General features: G+C 40.1%; 1 protein-coding gene across 2 annotated transcripts; it reads right to left on the minus strand.

Annotated features, from left to right (window-relative positions):
* Positions 1-1721: 1721 nt before the first annotated feature.
* On the minus strand, positions 1722-17066 carry LOC108893822 (plastin-3). Of its 2 annotated transcripts, none has more exons than XM_018692213.1 (16): positions 16969-17066; positions 10817-10921; positions 10499-10650; positions 7874-8003; positions 7514-7646; positions 6979-7060; positions 6725-6890; positions 6463-6605; positions 5714-5809; positions 5415-5610; positions 4795-4873; positions 4546-4663; positions 4318-4448; positions 3490-3613; positions 3037-3161; positions 1722-2925 (listed from the first exon to the last, which is right to left on the minus strand). In XM_018692213.1, the coding sequence occupies exons 2-16, from the start codon at positions 10875-10877 to the stop codon at positions 2793-2795; spliced, it is 1869 nt and encodes a 622-aa protein (XP_018547729.1). In that variant the 5' UTR covers positions 10878-10921; positions 16969-17066; the 3' UTR covers positions 1722-2792. The 2 variants fall into 2 exon arrangements, with proteins under 2 accessions (XP_018547729.1, XP_018547731.1); XM_018692215.2 differs by lacking the exon at positions 16969-17066 and adding an exon at positions 11235-11253.
* Between the last annotated feature and the right edge of the window lie 2254 nt (positions 17067-19320).

Raw genomic sequence — 19320 nt, forward strand, 5'->3', positions numbered from 1 at the left:
CTCTGAAAACTTAGAGAAACTCTTTAGGGTGTGGAGCTCAGAGGACTTTACATCTGACTGAGATTCAGGCCAGTGAACAGTAAAGTACAATCTGCCGCCACTATCCCCTGTTGTTCTACAAGACTGATGATGGACTTTAAGGAAAATCACGTCTATTAGCAGCAACGAAGCGCCGACACACAGTCTGGATCAAATATGATGACAAAAATATCTTTTATGGAAAACAAATTCAGAGTCTTCTCAGTTTTCCCCTCTGGCTAATTACAACCCTCAATTTATCATTTGTTGATAATAATTCTTTGTCACTTTATGATCCATGTTTAAAGTCCATGTAAGTGTTTAGAGAAATCTTAAATTATAGGACTCAGTCGCAGCACATCTCCTCTTGGGTACAGACTTAGCAGTCATGCATCAAAGGCAGAAGGGAGGGGAAACGCAAGCAACAATAAATATATATATATATATATATTTATTCAAGGAGCTGTTTTAAAACAGGTAGTGTGCTTTACAATGAAAAAGAGGGAAGAACATAAAAGCATGAGGGCAGTAACAGACAGTGAGATAAGAGGAAAGGAGAAGCAGGCAGCAGTAAAAAAGAAAAAGATCATAAATGTCATGTTAAAGAAGAAGTGAGTACCTGCTGTTCCTCCGGCTCTCATGTCACCAAAGAGTGTCACCGTGAGGTCCATTTAGTAGCTGCTCTGGAGCTTTCTATCATATCACACAATCTGAACTCAGCAGATGGAGTTTGCCAAGTAGTCATGGAACGAGGGAAATTGGCATTTAAATTTTATTTTATTTTGTCTGAGCTCATTAAGTTCTTCTTGACCGTGTTGGCTTTAAAGTTGAGATTAAAACAAAGTCTTGGCCAATGGAGACATGCAGAGGCTGAGAAAAACAATCTGACCACAAGGTCTATTTAGTGGTCCATTTGAACATCTACAATTGCATGACAAATGGGCAAACTCTGTCCACTCTGGAAACTGTAACTGTACTAACTGTTCTTGGGAAAGGTCAACAATGATTTTCCGATTTTAAATTCAATACAATTTTACTTACATTGTTTCATTGTTTAGTTTAGTAGTTTTACATGCTCTGATGAAGGTCTGACAGACAGAGCTCACACACAACACTGCATGGATCTAAATGTGCGGAGATCTTTCTCTATTAATACAATTTTGCTTGATTGTCAACTAATGCTCTGATGGCACTACATATTACAGTATTCATGGTTCTTATGTTATTCTAATGACTAAGTTTTATCTGTGTCTGTGGAGATATGTTCAGAAAAAAATAGTCTGATTATGTTCAAGCCATAACAGGAATTAGGATTATCATTTTGTCAGGTAAATAATTTGATTTGAACATATTAATAAGATGTAATGGACAGGCAAACTAGTATTTGTGTGTATTTGTGGAATGACTTTAGGTCATTTTGTCTGTTTTCACACTGAGGGGTCATTGATCAGGGTCAAAAAAGTCACTTTACCCACTTTAGCCACTTTGATTCAATGCTGTAAAACAATAAAACATGAAAACTTCCAAAGGGGATGAATATTTTTTATAACTGTAAAAAAAACAAACATCTGTATTCAATTATGATCAGATCTATTATGTGGTTTTAAAACAAACCAGTGGCAGATTAAGAAATGAATTTGTGGTCAATTCCATTTCTATGGGAGACGCCTCTTCCAGAAGCTATTAGGAAAAAAACACACAAGCAGTTTTCAAAGTCATATTTATTGTTACATGTAAAGCAATTAAGAGTAGATATGAACATGAGACCAAATACAATTTGGCCATTGTCATAGTATATCATGAAGCTACCTGGAATGAAGTTACTGTTTATATTTGGTAATGTGGAATACAAAAGAAAAAGGGAAAACCTCAAAGCGCAAATACAAGTCATCTATAAGACAAGAAGAAGGCACAGCAGAAGCCAGGAGAGGCCAGTCAGCCTGCTCCTCATCCAACGTAACAGGCAAAAAAAAAAAAAAAAAAAAGAAAGAAAAAAAGAAAAGAAACAGACAGACACCAGACACCCCAAAACAGCATTTACCTCACGTAATAATCCCAAGAAACAAACAAATGATGGGTACAAGGCACACAGACAGCACATCAGGCTGGTCATTAGTATAATTTGACCTTATGGCTTCTGTACGCAGATATGTAGAAGTTTATGGTGCCAGTTATTAAGACATGCTTGTACTTCATTAAGTGAGAAGGAATGTTTGGGTTGTTTTTTTTGTTTGTTTGTTTTTTTTTTTTAAATTTGTGCTGCACCTACATCCCATCTCTGACTTTTTTTTCTCCTCTTGCCTTGTCAAGCATTTTTTCATAAGTATGGTTCTCAGGAATGTGTGTTGGATATAATTTACTTATCAGTCTGAGTAAAAATATGTAAACAACCTTGCAGCTGGAAATATGCATACTCGCTTTAAAAGACAGCATTCTTATACATTAATTAAGAGTTCTGCATATTGAAAGTAACAAGTTGTCCTCTGTAACACAAGACCCATCTCTTCAGAAACTTTAGTATTTTGGACCCATTTAAATTAGAAGACAGCATATTTTTCTTCAGTAAACACCTCTGTAAATCAAAAGAGGCAGGGATACATGCAAATTCATGATTCTGACTGAATTATTCTCATTCCAAAAAAAAAAAACAATAATAATAATAAAAGAAAAAAAAAAATCATTCTTCATTCCTTCACTTCGGGGAGCTCTTTCAAAATGCTAATGGCTTGTAGTTACAAGTTTAGTTAAGTGTCACAATGATCCCAGCTGGTCTCTTAGGCCCGCTTCATCCCCCGACCCATCAAGCAGGCAAAGACTGTCATCACCATTTTGGGTTTGACCTCCACAAGGTCTTCTGGGAGAGCGTAGACTCGGGCTCCGATCTTTCTTGCCATAGAGATGGCATATCTACGAAGAACAGAGAGGGTGTTTAGAGTAAAACAGTTCACACATACTGTAGTTACAAAAATAAAGGCAAAATAAAGACTGCTTCTTTCTCGTTAATGCACAGAATCTTACTTGGCGTTCTCCAGCTTGTCGTCTTCAGAGAGGCTGCCGGTTTTTACCAGCTCGTAGTTGATGCTGCCGGGCTGGATGGCGTCTATCAGTTCCAATACTGCCAAACTGCTGCTGATCTCCTTGTCCTGATGACCACAACATATACAGATTAAAGATGTGACATCCACAAGCTTACACCTGACCGATGAGGAAATTTAGTGCCTCTTGATTTATGAGACTGCCTGTATCTGGCTAGAGAAATGACACATCGGTGCCACAACATGTTATCACATGACACTGTAAACTTGTCCCGTGGTAACACCTGAGCCAACTCCATTCGCTGATGACGACCATGATGTGGTTGAAAGTTCAGAAAAGGCTTATAGACAGAACTTATTTTAATATTTTAATTTAATCTACACACACACGTCTTGTCACAGCAGCGTTAAGCTAGTGGAGGAAAAACAGCTTTACCTTAAAGCTTGAAATCTTAGTTGATTTTCCAGCTTCTGCCAACGTTTTGTTGACCCACTTTACAATGATGTCATCATTTACTTTCTCTCCGTCTCCCAGTTCCTCCAGTACATTCAACGTATATCTGAAAGAGCGGAGAAGTGGCTTGTTTATTATGCATACGGACCGAACACTCCAGGTAAGTTGTTTTTTTATGTGAAGATGTGGGAATGTGGGGCTGAGACTACATAAAAAACATTTTAAAAAATACAGTAGGGAAGAAACTTGAAATCTTTGGGTCACTCAAACCTCGGAAACTCTGACACAAAGAATACAAAATATGGGAACTACTAAATAGTAGAGGTCATGGAAATGTGGTCTCGATTTGGAGGAACAGACACATACTAACAACACCACTGGCATGAAGGGGAGGTTTCTAACTAGCTGCTCCCTAAAAATTGTTTACAGTAAATATGGTTATCCCAATGACTCGGACAATGAAGACTGATGGTGATTGTAGTGTTTCAAAATACCACACGTAGACACAATGACTGAAAACAAAATGGTATTTGGAAGCTCCCCTGTGCGCCCAAATATCCTAAGAATTTTGATTTGTTGATTTGTTTTTTTCCCAGAAGAGATGAGTAATTCCCTGACAGAAACCTTAATTTGTCATCTTTAGCTCTTTATACATATTTTGGTACATAAAAATACTTAAGTCTTACTTGTTTTCATTAAGTTCTAATTAAAAATCCACCACACATTTCCTGAGGTTTGGCCATTGTTGCAGTTTTTTCTTGTAGACTAAAAACATTTTATTTAAGTGATACTGTTGTAGTTGTGTTTCACCTTCTCATCAGCTGCCACACCAGTGCCAGAGTCAGGGTAGCGTTGCCATCGTTCAGGTCCTGCCCGCCGATGCCAACAAGGGAGAACTTGGCTGTTTTGCCCAGTTCTACTGCGTAGTTACAATTCTCCAACTGTGTTAATGGAATAAAAAACAGAACAGTTGACAAAAGACAACCAAAAAGGTCTTTTTATCTTACATATCTTAGTAGTAAAATCAATCTAATTTACCTTTTTCATGTTGGTTCCCAGCTTGGGGTAAGGTGGCTTGTTGACCTTGTTGTTCCAGTCAACAGGCACTTTAATCTTCTCATAGAGTTGAAGGATGACCATGGCATCCTGTAGGTCTCTGGAAGATAAGAATGTGTTTGATTATTATTAACATTAAAAACACAGAAGATCCCAGCAGCTGTACAAGCTCTTCAGATGTTAGTGTGAACGCAGAAGTGACACAAACTGTCGTGTGTGTGGGGTACGTACCCGTACAGATGATTGACAGTTGGGTTCACTCCCAGGGAGTTCATCCAGTTTCGGAACGTCCTCTCTTCTCTTGTTTCACCTAGACAGCAAAGGATCATGGGATTCAGGGGTTTTCCAGGTGATCTAACTGGCAGCTCAGCTCAGTAACAGTCAATGTGGCTCTAAACATGCAGAGCTGAATAGGCCTGGTGCCTATTCTTGATTTTTCTGATTCTACTCTCCGACAACGATCTACTACTACCATCACTTTTAATACATGATGTGCAGACTGACTAATGTATCCAGAGTGAGCCAAAGTTAAAGGTGGCTTGTTGTCACCTTTGAATATGCAAAAATAAGCCTGCAGGCCTGTTAGTTGACTGATAAAACCAATTGTATGTTCAGAACCGGTTCTTCTCAGGTCCTAGCTCTGTTGTTCTGGAGTTAAAGGCCCTGAAAACCTGCTTAGTCAGTCTGCTTCCTGTTAGTAGCGATGGGATCCTACATACACACACATTTTTTTGCCAATGTTTTTTCTGTATTTAGACTGGGATGTTGGGAGGATTGTGAAAAACACTACAAAGCTCTAATGCAGAAGTTAAGTATCCAGTCTAAAAACTGAGTTCTTCTGCTCCCCGTACCTTCCAACAGTCCCCAGTCAATGTCCTCATTCTCAGGTTTGGTCAGCGCTGGATATTTGTTGAACAGATTGGCCACAAAGGCAAGGTTGAGTTTGGGGTTTCCACTGACGACATCAGCTGGGGTGACAAACTGTCGACAGCCGAGCCTGTCAGCCTGCTGCAGCATGGCCTCCGCCCTCTTCATGTCGTCCTTCTCCTGAACAACACACAGACCACACGCTCCGATCAGAGACACTGTACAGCTGTTACCATGTGGTGAAGATACTCAACTGTGCTGCGCCGACTGTCAGAGTGCTTACACTGAAGCCCGCCATGTTGATGTCAATGCGAGGCTGGTTTTCATCTGTGCCTTTTGGAGAGATCTGATTCAGGAGGTGGAAATAGGCCCTTGAGTCCTGGAAAATAATGTAAACAAACAACAACAATCAGACTTTTGCAAATAAATAAAACAAGAAATGACATCAGATCTCCTTTATGAAATGTTTTTATTTGGTAATATATTGAATATAAGCTATGAAACTATGTGCAGAATGAAGAGGAATTCTGATTTATTCAAAACAGTCAAGCAAGAGATACTACTAGCTACTCTTACTCTCCTTGTTGACCTGTGGAGCAGCCTGGGAATGCCCAACAGTGTAATGAAACTTTCTCACTTTTTTTTAATCTTTTTTTCTTAACAGAGAAACAAAACACTATCTACCTTTTTAATCAGTCTGTGCACATAATATCTTAAATCCGTCACTAACATTTGACAGTTTGTCAGTGTCAACCAGAGACACTGCCCATTCAATACTATTTTTGGAGGAGTGGAGGCGTTTATTTGAGTTAGTTTGTGCAAACACAAACATGTGCTGACTGACGTCCAGTGTGCTGGTGTGTCAAATCGGTAGAAGAAATACAAAATAAAAACCTATGTACAATTCCTGCAAGAACCTTAAAACTAAAAGTTAGAAAAAACATTCCTGTGTGAGTGTTATCATTTCTCTATTTGAGTGGTTTTCAGTGTGTAAATACAAAAGCTGGATTCAATGTCAGTGTGTAGGCCCACCTTGATGTCAGAGCTGAAGTTGTTGATCTTCTGCCAGCCAGCATTTTCCAGGTGAAAGTTTGCCCAGCGTAACAGCAGTTCCTCTGGAGACAGCTTCATCAGGTCCTCTAGTGTTTCCCCATCTCTCAGCAATGCTGCCAGTGCTGCAGTGGGGTGTTAATGATCAGATAGGTTACTTGACAACAGACCAGGAAACCCTAGAGATGGGAGCAGAGACTCAAATACATGTTATGTAACGGACAATCTCAACTGCGGCCCGTACCTTCATTTCTGCTGAGCTCGATGTCAGCAAACAGACCGATCTTGATGATCTGCCACAGCAGGCCCAGCACCAGATGGGGCTTCCCCTCTTTCAGGTCTAGAGCACCAATGTTCACCACATGGCAGCCGATGGCAGAGGCTGAGTTCAGGGCCAGGTTCAGATTCTCCTGTAAGGTACAAAGCATCAGCTGTTCGAAGATTGGCAGAAAAAGTGATGGAAAACACCAGCACCACCATAGATTATTCTTGACTGACCTGTATTGTAAATGGCGTCAGCTTCTTCTTATTTATGGTTCTCTCATCGATGGTGTCTGGCACTGACAGGTTGATCATTTTGCTGAGCAAACATACAAAAGCAAACATGAGCTTTTATCAGACATTTGATGCCGTGTTCATGTTGTAAAATACAGCAGAGATAACAACCTCAATGTTCATCGTTTACAAAAGATTTTGAAAAGTTTGTGAACTTGTAGTTTGTCATGTCCAGAGTGCAGCTAGGGTGCACATTATCTCACATAACTCTCTTTCACTCTATCGTACAAAATATTTTTAATGAACGCAGTAGTGCTGTGTTATAATCAATATCCTCTCTACAATACAAAGCAGGATACCGTCACAGCTGACTGACATTACCCAGTACAGGCTCATATTTATTTTTTCTCAGCCTGAATGTGACCACAACATAAAGCGCAGTAAGATGGAGGCATCTGACATTTATGTCAGAAGGGTAGCCACGTGAATAGAGGGGAGAGCTGTGTTGCTTGCTTGAGGTGAAAACAGGATCTCTCACCAGAGTACTATACCATCTCCGACAGACGTGAAGAGCGAGTCTGTATTGGGATCCATGGGCAGGACATGTTGGCAGTCAGGATCTTTTTCCAGAGCAGTGTTGATCCAGTTCACAAAGGCATATCGCTCCTCCTCTGCGAGTGAGTACACATACAAGCACCAGTTAAAAGCAAAACACAACAATATAATACGACAGTATCTCTCATAATGACTCATTTCAGTAGGTTATATTGTACATTATGGGTGTCTCCAATGGTAAATGAAGCGTCGGTTCCTGAACTGCAGAAGGCACAAAGACAACACTTTGTGACAAACATTAGCAGTGACTGGAGAAAAGAGGGAGATTCTGTGTGTGACTTACCAGAGAATGAGTGTTGTGTGCCTTCACTCGACAGCTCAGACGTCCCTCCAATAGCCAGGATGCCTTCTTTTCTGTTGATGACCTTGCGGAAAGTTTTTGCTATTTCACTGCCCCTGAGCTCCTGGACGATCTGAAATAAGACCAAATAATAAATTAAAACAATAAAACTCTATGGTATTGCTTCAGGCTGAAAATTGTGGAATATTTAAGATTTGTCTATGTGCATTTTGATTTGCGGATAAACAGTCGAGTCGTAGAGGTGAACCAATTTTTAAAAACTATATAAAACAACTGACATTATTTGTATTAATAATAATAATAATAATTAACAGAACTAGCATTTGCTGTTCATAACAGCTCTCTGCAATGGCTCAATTATAAGAAGGAAATTACCACTAAATATTTGTAACTCTGAAAGCACTGTGTCCTTTTCTGACATATACACTCTCTCACTTGATTACCACAATGTGGTGTCAAATCGATCTGCAACACGCCTTTCACAATTTTTTGTTTTCATAAAGTCACTGATGATGGGAATTTGTCAATTATTGTTAAAAATAACAAAAAAAACAAACAAAAAAAAAAAAACAATAAATACATTAATAAATAGTGAAAACAAACTTTAGTTGCAGTCATACATCTGTGCGAAAGCCTTTCGTCCTCTCTCTGTTGCCTGTTGTTTGCATCCTTTGTTGTCTTATCAAGCTCCTGTTAGCTGTCATGACAGCCAAGGTCGCTCGGCAGATGCAGCTGTGCTGCTGGAATTTCTCCTCGCTGCCACAACAACACAAAGCCGAGCTACCAGCTACAGGCCTGAGAAAATGTGGTGAACTAGGCTATTAGCTGAATTTTGGAACTATATTAATGGACTGAAAAACAGCATTTACTACAATGAAAAGTCCAGGTAGACGGCAGGTCGATGGGTTCATAAAAGCAACCGATGTTGTGTTGTGCATTTAAGTAGTGATTTAATGTGAGACAGTGCTTTTACTACACATCTAATCTAAGTATTACAGTGCTGAGTGTGCGCGTGCTAGTACGTCATTAGTGTTATCAACAATAACGGTAAACCACCAGAGCAAGAGCTGCCATCATCCTCCACCACACTAACACCGCCCTCAGGCTTGTCCCCACGCCCCAACATTAAATAATTACCTCAAAACATTAAATCAGTCTCAACAACTAACGAGGCCATAGAGAGCTGTGTGGTGTGAATATGTAGCTTATCAGTAATGCACACGATGTGAGCGGCTTCAGGCGGAGCAGCTTTGACTAAAAGCATTCTGTCGTAACATGCGTGATACTTCCTGAAGCTGAAGTTATCACTGCTTCATCAGTGACCACAGCCATGCAGGTGTTGGTGTGACCACAATGAGCTATTCAGTCTGGCACTGGGAGATTTGTTTAAAAAGAATAGCATTCTCTACCACAAACACACACAAGGTCACACGGTGCCAGCTTGCATTGTCTGTGTACTCTAGGTTTAGAGGTAACCATAAATAGACAATCATGACCTTGCGCGAATGATAAAGATTTCCACTCAGCTCTGGGAGTTTAGCAGACAGCTTTAAATTCACATTCAATCCACATGCATTTAATCTGGGTTGTTATCATCCATAAGAACATATTTTGTTTAGTGGTGTTTTAACACACCCTGGTTTTGAGGTGCACACCTTTCCAACACAATGACACAATGTTGTTTTTCAGCCAACTGGGAAGTCGCAGATATGGTCTCTTCCCACCAGCACATGAACAGCACTGAACTGTAACAGTCAAATCCCAGATCAGCTGATTCTTGGACTCCAAACAGGGGTTGTTATTTATTCACATGGTTTGCCAGACATTATTTTTGTTGACACAGTTCTATAATTAGTTAAATATTTGAGTTTTGACTTTCCTGCTCTAATATCCGTTTCTTTCACACTCTCTCAAATCTTATTTAATCTTATTATTCTGTTTTATTTGTACCTCTATTTTACATGATCTTCCCTTGTTTTGAAAGGTGTAGTATGAATAAAGCTCATTATTCTCTTTATTTTAATATCATACATAACTTTGGCTATGCCTACAAAAGACCACAGATGAACTCTGGGAAGCTGCTGTCATCATGAAACTGTAATATAATGAATGAGCCAATTACACTCTGACAACACAGTTTAAGAAACCAATTAAATGTGTGTCACTCTGTCATTATCATAGTCACGGTTAAGCTTACTAAGGAATAAACAGCCACACACCCTAAAACAAAACGTCTGAATTATTACAGAGCAACATAGCTACACCCTCCTGAGCCTGAGATTTTGAATGATGCTGCGCTCCTGTTTCAGAAGAGTAGCCTGTGAATGACTACTCCCTCATCACTGCTGAAACAAAATACTGGAACTCACACCACTCTGCTGACCTCACTTCCTCATTCCCCGAATATGTATGCATGTGTGTGGTTTGTCGAGGCCTTTAATCTTGTGCCGTGCACGTAGCTGCTAAAAGTTGGTTTGTGTAGCGGTCCCACCAAGGAGGGTGAGGTGCTTTTAGACAAAGCAGAAAACAAAGAGCAACTCGCAGTAAGAAAAGCTCTGGACAGAGGGTGAAAACTTGTCGAGCTCGACTGAGCTCTGCTTGACTTACCGCCAAAAACTCTTCAAAGCTGATCTTGTTATCCTTGTTGCGATCGAGTTTCTGGATGATCTCTCGAACCATGTATCCAGGTAGCTGGTGGCCGGCCTCTTTAAGGAGCTCATGGAGTTCATAATCACAGATATATTCATCATTGTCCAGATCTACAGAAACAGAAAATACCATTAGACACCAACAGTCATTTATTACAACTTTCACTGACAGTTACAGTATATAAATAAATAATAATAAATGCCAGAAGTTGTCAATTCACAAAAAAATGTAATCGTCTGTAACCAGCACGGTCGCGGTAAAATGGCTTTTACTCACCAATTTTCCCAAAGATCTCCCTCATCTCCTCCATCTCCTCTTTCGTTATCTTTCCAGACATTTTTCTGTGATTGACCTGAGGTGGTCAGTCAGGGAAAGGTGGGACTGCAGACAGAAAAAGTGCACAGAGTCATCAGCATGGTCTCGCAATGACAGGAGGGAAGACACATAAGCTTCCCATAAACCTCCTTTCAACCCTTGAAACTTATCCAGACTGCTGCAAACCCTCTGTGTCCTCAGCCTGCAAAGGGATCTGCACTCCCCCAAACTCACTGCTACTTAAAGACCGCCAAAATCACAGAGTAGCCTCAACTTATCTGCCTCCTTGCCAACGGTGAGGTGACCTTTCCTCTCCATAGCGGCAGAACAAAAGTCACTCCCCATCTCCTGTCTGGACTAAAAACTCTTTAAGTAGTACCTCATGTGTCCTCGCTGATCCCCGCTGATCTCCATCCCTGCCGTATCTACTGTCCTCTTTAGCGCTTTTCCTTTCCCAAGCACGCCCCTCTCCCACAATCAAAGTAATTTCCTGTTAGTTCTATTGTACAGCAGCGAGCCAGTGCTGTAAAAGAGGCTGAGACCACTTCATTCCTTAAGTCATTTGATAATTTTATACAACCATTTCTTTCATCTGCTTACCGCAACTACATGTCCTACAAATGCAATAAAACTGACCTTATTTAAAGTCTCTCTCTAAAAATCAAATGTTATCCCTTTATTTTAGTTTTCATGCAAACTGAGCTGGCCGTAATGAAAAGCAACGGTTGCAACAATGTAACATTTGAATAATTCTTGTGGGCCTTCTGTGAGGGCTGGTTCTCTGAAATGAGGTTGTTTGGGCTATTTTCTTTTTTTAAATTGTGGCAGAGAAAATGTCCTTACTTAGGAGAGAGATTAATTTAAATATGTAAAGACTGAAGTCACAAAATAAGAACCAGTGAGACTCAGTCAGAGTGTTATTTTGCTTCAACCAAAAACACTGTGTTCCCAAACTCCTCTGAGGCGAAGTAACCATCTGAAATTCACTGAAAATAAGGAATTCCTCTGAGTGCCTCCTTCCCGTTCTGTAGCGGCGAAGGAATGCATGAGGCCTCGGCAGATCGAGCTTCACTTACAGAGGTGAGCAGGGTGTGCTGCCTCGCTCTCCACGGTTAAACTGGTACGGTGGCATTCCTCCCTGACACAAGTGTTCAGAAAACAAAGATGAGGTTTATACTGCGGTAAAATAGGGATCACTGATTTTTCCAGACAGAGAAGTGTTCCCGTTTACTGATTTAAAGTACAGATTGTTGATTTTCAGAGTGTGTTAGTCAGACATCCTGGGCAAGGCCGTTTCTGCTTTCCACAATACAACGTGAGTAAAACCATATTAGGGAATAGTTGAACGTCTAGCCAGTCAAATGGATCATGACCCACCTGATTATGAGTAACTAAAAGTAATCTACGTCTGAAGAGAATGATTTCAGCCATCTAGCCTCTCTCTGGCCACAGCAGCATCACAGGCACACATTCAAGCAGATTAACAATGAACAAAAGTCCAGTAACCGTGCATCCTCTTTTATGAATGAAACTATTAATAGTATTCATCAAAGATGATTCAACAGCAGCAATGTGGTCTCTGAGATGTGACTCAGTTCCTATAGTGCTACTCTTACAAACAAAACAAGTGATGACACAATAACACTTTGTCCTATAAAAGCAAGAATGAGCTTCTCATCAGTCATTCAGATAAAATCATGTTGATTCTGATTTTATTTATGATAAAAAAAAAACAAATATAATATTAGACTGGTTCTAGGTAACAAAAACAAGGCCAGATTTGTCACCTCATCAGCGTCAGCACTGACAGATACTTTTAAATGCCACACCATGAATCAGAGAACAGAGTGTTTTTCTTCCACAAAGTAATACTAAATCAGGGCAAGCACAAACTCCTGACTAAACGATTAGGAAAATGACCGTGCCAGTGTTGCTATATTTAACTCCATTTCTCCACAAGGATGTGAAATGTGGCTGCTGAAGTCAGCCCGGCTACAATAAGGGCCGACAAACATTACCTCATTTGCCAGCCCTTGTCACACCCTCGACAGAGGGAGAGTGGAAACAGAAGAGGGGGGTTAAGTACATGGAGCAAGGGCACAGATGGCAGGGGGACAAATGTGAGACGTATCGCTGGTGGCACAGAAGAATAGAGGGTTTGTAATCACCGTCGCAAACCATGGCAGTAAATCTTGTGTAACGCTAGAAAATGATTCCGGAGTGTCAGGCTCCGAAGACAGTTGCTCTCTTTGACAGCTGGTCTGTGCGCTGGGAGAGACGAGAAAATTCCTGCGCTGCTCGAAACGCAAAACCAGCCTCCCAAATGGAGTGGCTCATGTTTGCCTAAAAGCATATCAATACTCCTGATAGAGTTCAAACACATTATGGAGACGTCAGTAGGTGGCTCAGTAGATAAGAATGATGCTGCCATACTTTTAAACTAATAAATAAAAGATGGGGAAAAGATTTCCCAAATTGGAAGATTTTGCACTTGGAGCTGAAATGAAGATGGCCTCAAAATGACCCCCCCCCGAAAAAAAAAAATCCATAGGGATGCATATAATGCAAGTCCTCTACACACATCTCTGTGTAGGCAGTCAGTCGTCTAGGTCACGTGATATCTTGCAGTAGCAAAACAAGAGCAACTGGACTTGCTTTACAGACGTTAAGACATTTCACCACTCATTCAAGAAGCTCTCTCAGTTCTCTCGCTCTAGTTTTACAGCTGCATATCACCCATACACAAGTATTTCTTTCCAAACACCAGCTTTAATTGGCGAGCCAAAAACAGCACATTGACGCCTTTGATGGATCTTTCAGTCAATTTAAGTTGGAGGGCTATTCCCAGATGGCAGAGTTTTAAATGTGTGGAACTGACACACCCCGCCCTGCCAGTGTTTCATCCACACAGTTACATGGGAAATGTGAGGCACACAAATAGACTGGGCACCCTTCCCAAGTGCGGTCAAGTTCATATGTGCACACACCCAACTTAGTCTGCAAGAACATGGACGCTTTTACTCAGTCACAATCGCCCGCAGATGTGAAGCAAACTGAGTCATAAACTGTCTCTGTCGCCAGCCCTGTATTTCCTCTTCAGGCCCCATGAATAAGCACCGTCGGGCTGTCAGGTAAAGACAAGGTGACGACAACAAACACTGTGTGTGTAGTTTACACTTCTCTGACATCACACACAGCTGCGACCATAACAACCTGGGCTGGGTCTAGATGTATTATAAAAGCTTCCAAAGCATGGCTATAAGGTGAATCATCATGGAAATATTCAAATGAAATGATCTTGACAGTATCCCCGACCATGAACATCTAATCTTTACAGCCTGATCTCTATAGTACTTCACTTTCCACCAAATGAAATGATGGAGCTGTAGTAAATGATGCAGCCGCTTTAAAAGGTCTGTCCTAGCAAAGGTGTTAACACACAGGAATCCCTCCCAACCATCAAGAATGTCATTAGACGGGTTACTGCGGTGCTGCTGAATCAGGTGGGTTAGGCTGTTACTGCAACAGGTAAGCAGCCACACCTATAAGGGTTTGACATTACTCAACAAAAGCACTGTAAAACATTATCCTTTAAATACTGTATAATCAGAGAGGGCAAGACACAACAACTGTGAAGTGCCACCCTTTTGTCAAGCAAGCATTTTGCTGAAGTGCCCCCGAGCAAGACACTGAATCCATCCTTGCCACAAGACCATGTTAAGAAGCTGACCTCTGACCTCCCATACAAAGGATGCAAATACTGTGAGAATTACTCTGTGGAGTTTACAGACTCCTTACATGTTATGCATTGTAGAACATTAAAAGAAAGAAGTAGTCATTGAAATCAACTGTACTTTCCTCTCCTCTCCTCAAATCTGTCCTCTGTCATACTTCCACAAACTTGTGTTTTCCCACTAATCCTAAAAAGAACTTGATCGACTCTTCACCAAATTTGATACATTGCATGGTTCTATGACCACATGGACACGTGGTGACATAACAATCAATTTAATAGGTCACAGCTCAAAATTTTGAAAGGTTCATCCACAGTGACTGGACCCCAATTATTCTCAGAACTTAAAAAAAACAAAAAACAAAACACAAACACAAATCCATTCATCGATCACTATGTCAGACTGAGATTTAAAATATTTTCTTTTTTCAAGGTAGTAAATTTTGGGGATTGTACAGCCCTCTAATTGGAATGACCTTCACGCTTAATGAAGCTGTAGAGCACAAAAACAAGTGCAACTAAGTCGTAACTCGATCACTTTCACCGCATTGAATAACAAGTGAAGGCACCTGTTTTAAAATCCTGACAGCACAGAAAGTGGGGCAACCTGTTCATTTGCACAGGTGTGAGGGGGGTGTGCAGACAGAAACAAAACATGAGCACACTCCCTCCTCCGTCTTGACTGTCTGGTTTGACTTTGCAGAGATATCATCAGACATGTAATGTCTGTATTTAAAACACGTACAGTAGGTGCTCTCACATGGTTCTGCAGCATGAGCAAAGGAAAGTCGCATTTTACTTCGGCTGTTGTGAAGCATAGTGCACATACCACACATGCACATTCATGGGCAATTTGACCACACCAATCACTTTAATGACAGGCAGAGTTAAAATGAATTACAGCTTTTTTCTTTCCCGCAAAGGAAGTGCAAACAAACACTTTTTCCAGTGATGACACAACGAACAAAACTTTGTCTCATGAGTCCTGGATTTATTACTTTTGTGTTTAAGAATTAAACATGTTCAACAGCCTCTCTATGAAAATATACCACTGAACAAGCAAAACAAGATTTAACCACGGACAAACTGTACGAAATGCTGAATAGGAAATACCGACCGTGGATGAGCAATTGTATTCACAACATGCTTCTTGTTCCAAGTCAAAATATTTATCAAGTTTAAATGTGGGTTTTTCTGATACTATCGGACAGCCTTTTTGTTCAGTGCTGTTCCAGCAGTGATCCACAATTGGAATCCCAGATGTACGTGTGCTGCAGCCCCAGATGGGTCTACAGGAAAAATCTGGTAAATCATTCAGAGCAGCACACAACATAGACATAAACCACTGTTTTACATGAGCGAAAAAAAAAAAAAAAAACGCTGAGTAACTAACTGGGCTGCTTCATTTCAGCTTTAAAACAATTATCAAACCCTTCCCAACATACTGTAAACACCCACTTAAATAAAGACCATATAAGAACAGCCTCTTTTGCAGGACCAGTTGTACCAACCCATGGACAGGGAGTGAAATTCCACTATGCAAATGCTCATACCATATCAAAGAAATATGGCACACCAGAGAGGGAGGGGCAGATCTATTTAACTGAGGGTAAAACATTTACTCGAATTGTTCAGGCATCATATAAGAGTGTCAACGAGAGGAAAAAAAACGTGATCTGTCATTACAAGAGCAAACAGTGAGGTTACACACACCTAGCATTGCATAAGACCTATCAGACTGGGCTTCAGCTTGTGCACAGACCGTATGTGAGTGTGTTAATGTATGGGTCATTCATGCGCCAGCTCATGTACCGGGAATATTTTAAAAACTAATGCAGGCTCCACCTATGCGGCTTCCTCCGGCTAGTGGGGGTGTACTAAATCAACGAACCTGGTTGTGTCTAACTTGCTCCTTGCTGTGGCATTTGTCAAGCTCACAGATGTGAAGTGATATTTCAAAAAAACAACGGGGACCTTGTGTATAATTTTCAAAACACATACTGGAATTAGCACGTGTTACCTCAGTTTTGTCTTTGAGCAGTAGTTACAACTTTATTTTACTTCTACTAGAAGTTATCTGATCACGAATTACAAAGAGTCAGAGACTACTTTATTTCAGTATTTTAGGACCTATGCAGCGCCCTGAGGATGAGTAGTGAATGTGCAGCTAAAGCTAGCCGGCTAGCGACAGACATGCAAGTTTTATAGACAGGAAACTATCCCTGTTTACCCTGCAAAACCCACCCCTCTGAACTGAGGATAACGGCTATCACAGAGAGGAAAGATCAAGACAAGGATGTTATTTTAACAAACACTCCTGAGATAAACTCTTGCCCTAAGTAGTTGTTGGTCTAGAAGTTGCCAGGAAATTGGTACTCACCGTCGGTGCGCCTGAAATTCCAGACAGCGTCCAGTCTGGAGTCCTGCCTCCTCCACGTAGAGACAAAAGTAGACGGCAGTTGGAATGTTTGCCCGCCCCGCCCGGTGACGTCACCGCCAGGCGTTGAACTCCGTGTATGGAGAATTGTCAGTGCCAAAACATTTAATTAAAATACATATAGAAGATATATTTTTAAAATAATATTATTAATAACGGACTCTTGGGAAGTTTTACAAGTATTAAACATTCATCTCTTATTTGGCACATATTATATGTGTGGCAAAAGTGAGGATGCTTTCAAAAATAATGCAATGAATAGCTTTTATTTGCCGAATTAACTTTACACAAGGTGCAGTAAAAAAAAAAAAAAATTACAAAAACAACTAAAATAAATATTTCTTGTGACCACCCTTTGCTTTCGAAACAAAGTCAACTCTCCTAGGCACAGTTTTTAAGGCACTCAGCAAGTGGGTTTTTCCAAGCATCATGGAGAAGTTGTCACAATTCCTCTGTGGATTTTGGCTGTCTTGGTGTCCTTTGTCTCTTCTTGTAACCATGTAAACTGACTCCCTGCTCTTGTCACTGAAGACAGTCCTTTATGTCAATGTGGGTGTGAATTAGGGTTGCAATACTAAAATTTTAAATTCGATACTGATATCAAGAAAGATACTCAATACCATTATTGATAATGCAGGGACAAAAATGACAAAAAATTAATAGGCAAAAAGAATTGTAAATAAGGAGTAGAAGAATACAAACAATAACATCAATGGCAACACTATGTAAGTTGAGGTAGTGCAAAAAAAAAAAAAAAATACAGTGACATAACTGTAAGGTATATATATATATGACTACTAGGTACTGCAAAAAATAAAAAAATAAAAAATCCCAAAAAAAACAAATACCAACAAAATTAGTAGCATAGTGGCTCCATGATGGTGTACTAATAAATTAAGTACATTTTTGATTATTCATGGTCAAATTGTATCAGCAAAATAGCAGAAATGTTTAAAAATGAATTATAACTGTGATGAGGACCTGTTGACCAGTGTGGTAAATGCCTGCATATATAATGACTTACCCTATCTGCACACTGTAACAAATCTCCCTGTTAAATTTCAGTAAACTATTGGCAGCCTCAGTGACCAGCATGATACTGTTATTCTACAGTGTACCTACTGTGATCTAGGACAACAGTTTATTACTTACTGTGTACTGGTTATATTACAGTTCTGTGCTGTATAGAATACAAACTTTACAGTATAATACTGTCAGCTATTTGGTGTATTGTTGTATTGTGACCTTTACAAGATAGCACTGCTAGAAACTGATGATTTCAAAATGCAAACCCCTGAAAATTGCTATAATTGAACAAGAGATGGCCTTACAAAATTGGGCTGTATGACAAATAACATATTATATTATATTTATTAAAGGCACTGCAGCAAACACAGTCAGTAGCTAACAAATTTCAAGTGATTAAGAAGAGCTAAAACAAAACATGAAACAGTAGAAATTCTGACAGTGCCGCTAATAACACAAATTGATAAAAGGCCAGCAGTTGAAACAAATAAACTAATTTATTTTTCTGATTCCTGTGCTGTGCATATCAGTTCACATCCATCTTGCACTCATCAAAATTCAAAGGTATTTGCACACTAGTAATTTGAAATGTCACCATTGTCAGCCTCTGTTTGTGCTTGGTTGAAGAGGTTGAAGAGGAGTGTGTGGCTGGATTCTTTTGCAAAGCAATGTGTGATACAAGGAACAACAACTGTTGTTGTTTGTCAGGATCCAGAGGTAATGTTAATAGACTGTTGTGCTGCTGAAATATTAGGATGGAGAGCTAAGTCCTCTGGGCCGAATGCTGAAAAAGTATCCTATATAGACTCTGTGATTGGGGATGCTTGTAAGAAGAGACAAGGTGCCTGACAAAAAGAGCTTTGTGTGTAATATGTTGCTTGAAATATGAGACATACAATGAGTCGATGAAAGCTGAACTGAGGAGTGAAGAATGTACAAGAAGTTACATTGGATAATAAGTTTGAACACACTAACACAATGTTCCTAGAGGTGTTGGCTTGTTTGAGAAAGAGGAGATAAATGTAAATAGTTTGTGTTTATATTTTGGTACAAGGGAAACAACACTAGTCAAACCTGTAGGCATTTGTATAATGGCACATATTAACTGTTTTCATGAAAGAAACTGAAAAGAAACATCATACTGAGTCGGATCCCTTCTCCGGAGCAGCAGGGGGCGGCAGTGCGGGGAAGGTGAACATTGTGAGTCAAACGCATTAAAAATACTGAAAGAAGAAAGCAGGCCCGTTCACTGGTTGGTACATGGTCATT

Source organism: Lates calcarifer, linkage group LG20 (assembly GCF_001640805.2).
Source record: "Lates calcarifer isolate ASB-BC8 linkage group LG20, TLL_Latcal_v3, whole genome shotgun sequence".
Taxonomy (NCBI): Eukaryota; Metazoa; Chordata; class Actinopteri; family Centropomidae; genus Lates; species Lates calcarifer.

Bases quoted from the DNA above. Each gene is read 5' to 3' on its own strand.
- LOC108893822 (XM_018692213.1), bottom strand. From the start codon at position 10,877: ATGTCTGGAAAGATAACGAAAGAGGAGATGGAGGAGATGAGGGAGATC. The intron at 10,651-10,816 runs GTGAGTAAAAGC...CTGTTTCTGTAG, and splicing joins GGAGATCTTTGGGAAAATTG to ATCTGGACAATGATGAATAT. The intron at 3,162-3,489 runs GTAAAGCTGTTT...TGTGGTCATCAG, and splicing joins CTAAGATTTCAAGCTTTAAG to GACAAGGAGATCAGCAGCAG.